Source organism: Octopus bimaculoides, chromosome 10, assembly GCF_001194135.2.
Source record: "Octopus bimaculoides isolate UCB-OBI-ISO-001 chromosome 10, ASM119413v2, whole genome shotgun sequence".
Classification (NCBI taxonomy): domain Eukaryota; kingdom Metazoa; phylum Mollusca; class Cephalopoda; order Octopoda; family Octopodidae; genus Octopus; species Octopus bimaculoides.
Genome location: NC_068990.1, coordinates 46193624 through 46197317, shown reverse-complemented (window position 1 = coordinate 46197317; position 3694 = coordinate 46193624). Strand labels below are relative to the sequence as shown.

Genomic DNA, 3694 nt, shown 5'->3' with positions numbered 1-3694 from the left:
TATATATATATATATATATATATATGTGTGTATAGGAAAAAGATGTAAGTAGACAGACAGATAGACAGACGAAAACTGAGAGACAGAGAAAGAGAGAGACAGAGACAGAGATGCTACTGAATGAAAGTGATGTGATTACTGATGAAATAAATCATTTTTTTTCGTCGAAGGTTCCAGCACCTTTGTAGTTACCCACATAACCAGATTCGTCTTGGAGATTAACGCGGCCTTCAATCCCTTTACCTTTTCCTTCGGCATCAAACCGTTCTTTGTGGGTTCCTGTATACCCTGATACATCAGTCAATTTATCCACGTTGCCGGTCTTCGACACTTTCTGAAGAATAAAATAAAATGAAAGCATTGTTAATATTTAACTTAGACAAAAGGTATGGAATTAGTCTGGGGCAGGAAGTTTTGTCGATTATATCGATCACAGAATTTAACTGGTACTTTATTTTTTTGATGATCACCAACAAGGGCAAAGGTAAAGTAGGCCATCGGGATTTGAACTCAGGATATAGACGGCCACTGTTTGTAAACCTATAACGATTCTGTCAGTCCAACGCTCTTATAATAAATCATTATTGTTATGAAGATATTATAAGTCGGTGAGCTGGTGTATTGGACAAAATGTTTAGCAGCATCTCTTCAAGCTTTACATTCTTAGTCCAAATTCTGCCGAGGCTAACTTTGCTTTTCAACCTTTTGGATAAGTTCCAGTCGATGTCATCGACTATTCCCCTTCCTGCATGTCTCGTACCTATCATAGAAAGAATTATAACGATAATAGCATTTGTTGAAATGTGTTTGCGAGAATAGCGTCGATGATTGACTTTCTGAATATGCACCAGTCGGCTACGAGCAGAATTTTCCAAGAGAGAGCACATCTTTTTTTTTTTTTGATTAAACTACTTGGATTTATAGAAGGTTCCTTGACTAGCCCATCATGTCTTTCTCTGTTAGTGCCAAAATCATTTCATTACTATTCCAGACTTAAAGTGTAATGCGTATTTTGTACCCCTTAGTAGATCTCCATTTTACTATCTATCTATCTATCTATCTATCTATCTATCTTACTATGTATTATTATAATTATTATTATTATTATTATTATTATTATTATTATTATTATTATTATTATTGAAGATGGTGAGCTGGCAGAATCGTCAGTTCACCGGGCAAAATGTCTAGCGGCACATTTCGTCCGTCTTTACGTTTTGAGTTCACATTCCACCAAGGTCGAATTTGTCTTTCATCCTTTCGGGGTCGATAAAATAAACTGAGCTCTGGAGTCGATGTAATCAACTTACCCACTCACCCGAAATTGCTGGCTTTGTGCGAAAATTTGATACCAATATTATTATTATCATTATTGAATGCGACGAGCTGGCAGACTCGTTTCTGTGCAGAAGAAAATGTTTAGGAGGAGGAGGATGTTGTTACCGTAACCATGGCGTTGTGTCTGTCGTCCACAAGCTAGACAACCAGGTAAGGAAGGAAATCGAAACTGAAAAAGACTGATATAGCTGTTAAAATCTACACGTCACTATTCAATACTTGAAGACATTTTCCGAATATGTTTATTGAGTTTCGAGTAGGTCTTCATTGTTATGTAGCTCAGTAACTTCTCGTGGCTCTTTGTTAATACTCAACGCCTAACACCATCAACAAAATAGGCTACTTATTGTTCATACATCCTAATGTAAATATCTAACCACTCAGAGTATGACCCGTTTTAATTTTAGTGTGGATGGAGTGGGTGGCACCTACTTTACCGAAGTGTTAAGGACACCTAACCAAGGTATATCTTGACCTTTCTTTTACTTGGTTCAATCATTGGACTGTGGCCATGCTAGAGCACTATCTTGAATGGTTTTAGTCGAAAAAAAACAGTCAAGAACTTGTTTTTAAGTGTGACATTTATCTTATCAGTCTTTTTGCCTGAGCTGCTAAATTACGGGGACGCAAACAAACTAACACCGGTTGGCAAGTGATGTGAGAGGGACAAGCACATACATATATACGACGGGTCTCCGCACAGTTTCTGTCTGCCAAATTCATTCATAAAGCTTTAGTCAGTCCAAGGCTATAGTAGAAAACGCTCAAGATGCTGCGCAGTGAGATGGAACCTGAAACCATATTTTTGCAAAGCTAGGTTCTTAAGCACAGTCCTTCCTGCATCTATATAACAACACATGTATGCATTTCTGACAATATCCGGTCGGTTAGACATGCTTTGTTCATAATTTAGTATTATAAAGTTCCAGAAAATAATAATTGTACTTCCTGGCGTCGAGTTGGCCATTTTGTTTTCTTTGGCGTGCTCGCTAAAGAGTGCAAGGTTTTTCACAAGCAAATTTTGATCTCAGATTATGGTTATCCATCCTAAATAAACCATGTCTTTGTATTGCTCAAAAGGAATAGAAAAATACGCAGCCTATAAGCCATCAATAGTGTCTATGTGTTCTTTAAACCACTAACAAAACCATCTTAGTATAATGTGAAAGCGCTAAGGCAAGTTTCAAGTAAATATTGATGTCCCATCTTCGAGAAGGAACATCCACGTCAGCAAGGAAGTACAATGTAAGTTTTATGTCATTATCTAGTGAGTTTGTTTGCCTGTTATCTTTTTTAGTCAAAATGGCTGGTAGTACATGTAACACATTTAACACATTGGTAGAGTTGTTATAACGTCGGACAAAATGCAAAATGCCTTACGGTATTTATTTTGGCATCTAAGTTCAAATTCAATCGAAATCGACTTCACTTTTCATCCCTCCAAGTTCGATAAAGACAGTATCAATCTAGGGCAGTAGATTTATAGAAACGTTACAGCCTCGGACGAGATGCTTTGAGGTATTCGTTTTGGCTCTTTGCGTTGTGAATTCAAATTCTTCCGTGGCCTGTGTAACAGCCTTAACCCGTCGCCTGATTGAACACTACTACCTTACCACTTGGGTGTTTTAAGCAAAATCCACTCTGTTGCAAGCATTTAGGCCAGGCCACCATTTTGAAGTTGCTTTCCTTCTGCCCTCTCTCTCACTCTCTCCCTTTTCTCTCTTTCCCTCTCCTCCTCCCTTTAACTTCATTTAATGCCTCATCAAAATAAGCCAATAAAGCACACTTCAGTTACACAATGATCCTGCAGTTTACATTAAAATATACACTTCTGTTGATTGAGAATTTAGGCTGTCTTGTGCAAGAATCTATCACATTCACTTAGAAGAAACTTTTAGCGTATGTTTGTAGCTCGTTCTATGACGACTATGCAAACACTTGCCTTGTCTTTATGCGGTAATCCAGCCTCTTTGATAAGTTAAAACCGCATTCTAGTATGGTAACCACGGTGGATATTATGTAGTTCAACTCAAAAGAACACCTTGATATTCAGGACTACGAACGGTAAATCAAACAACGATTAATTAATTGGTTAAAATGTTTGCCAATTGACAAATAAAATAATGAAATAGAACCGGTGCATGTGTAAATTAATGGCATTATGAACCTCCCAAGATACAAGAAATTTAAACGGAAAGTGATTTTTATATAAATATTAAAAAAAAGTATCGGCAGATGATTAGTGATTGACAAACATAATTGTTGATAGAAAAAGTTTGAGAAGATAACACCAGAATTGTTTTCAAACGTCGATAGAAGTTATTTATTTCTTTGGTACAAAGCCATAAATTGGGGG

At 37.0% G+C, this 3694-nt stretch overlaps 1 protein-coding gene across 2 annotated transcripts in view; it reads right to left on the bottom strand.

Annotated features, from left to right (window-relative positions):
• Positions 1 to 144: 144 nt before the first annotated feature.
• Positions 145 to 3694, bottom strand: part of LOC106874137 (tubulin polymerization-promoting protein family member 2) — a 68208-nt gene continuing 64658 nt past the window's right edge. For both annotated transcript variants that reach the window (XM_014921766.2, XM_014921757.2), the window contains exon 4: positions 145 to 334. In XM_014921766.2, the coding sequence (XP_014777252.1) occupies positions 152 to 334 (183 nt within the window). In that variant the 3' untranslated portion in view covers positions 145 to 151. The remainder of the gene's footprint in view (positions 335 to 3694) is intronic.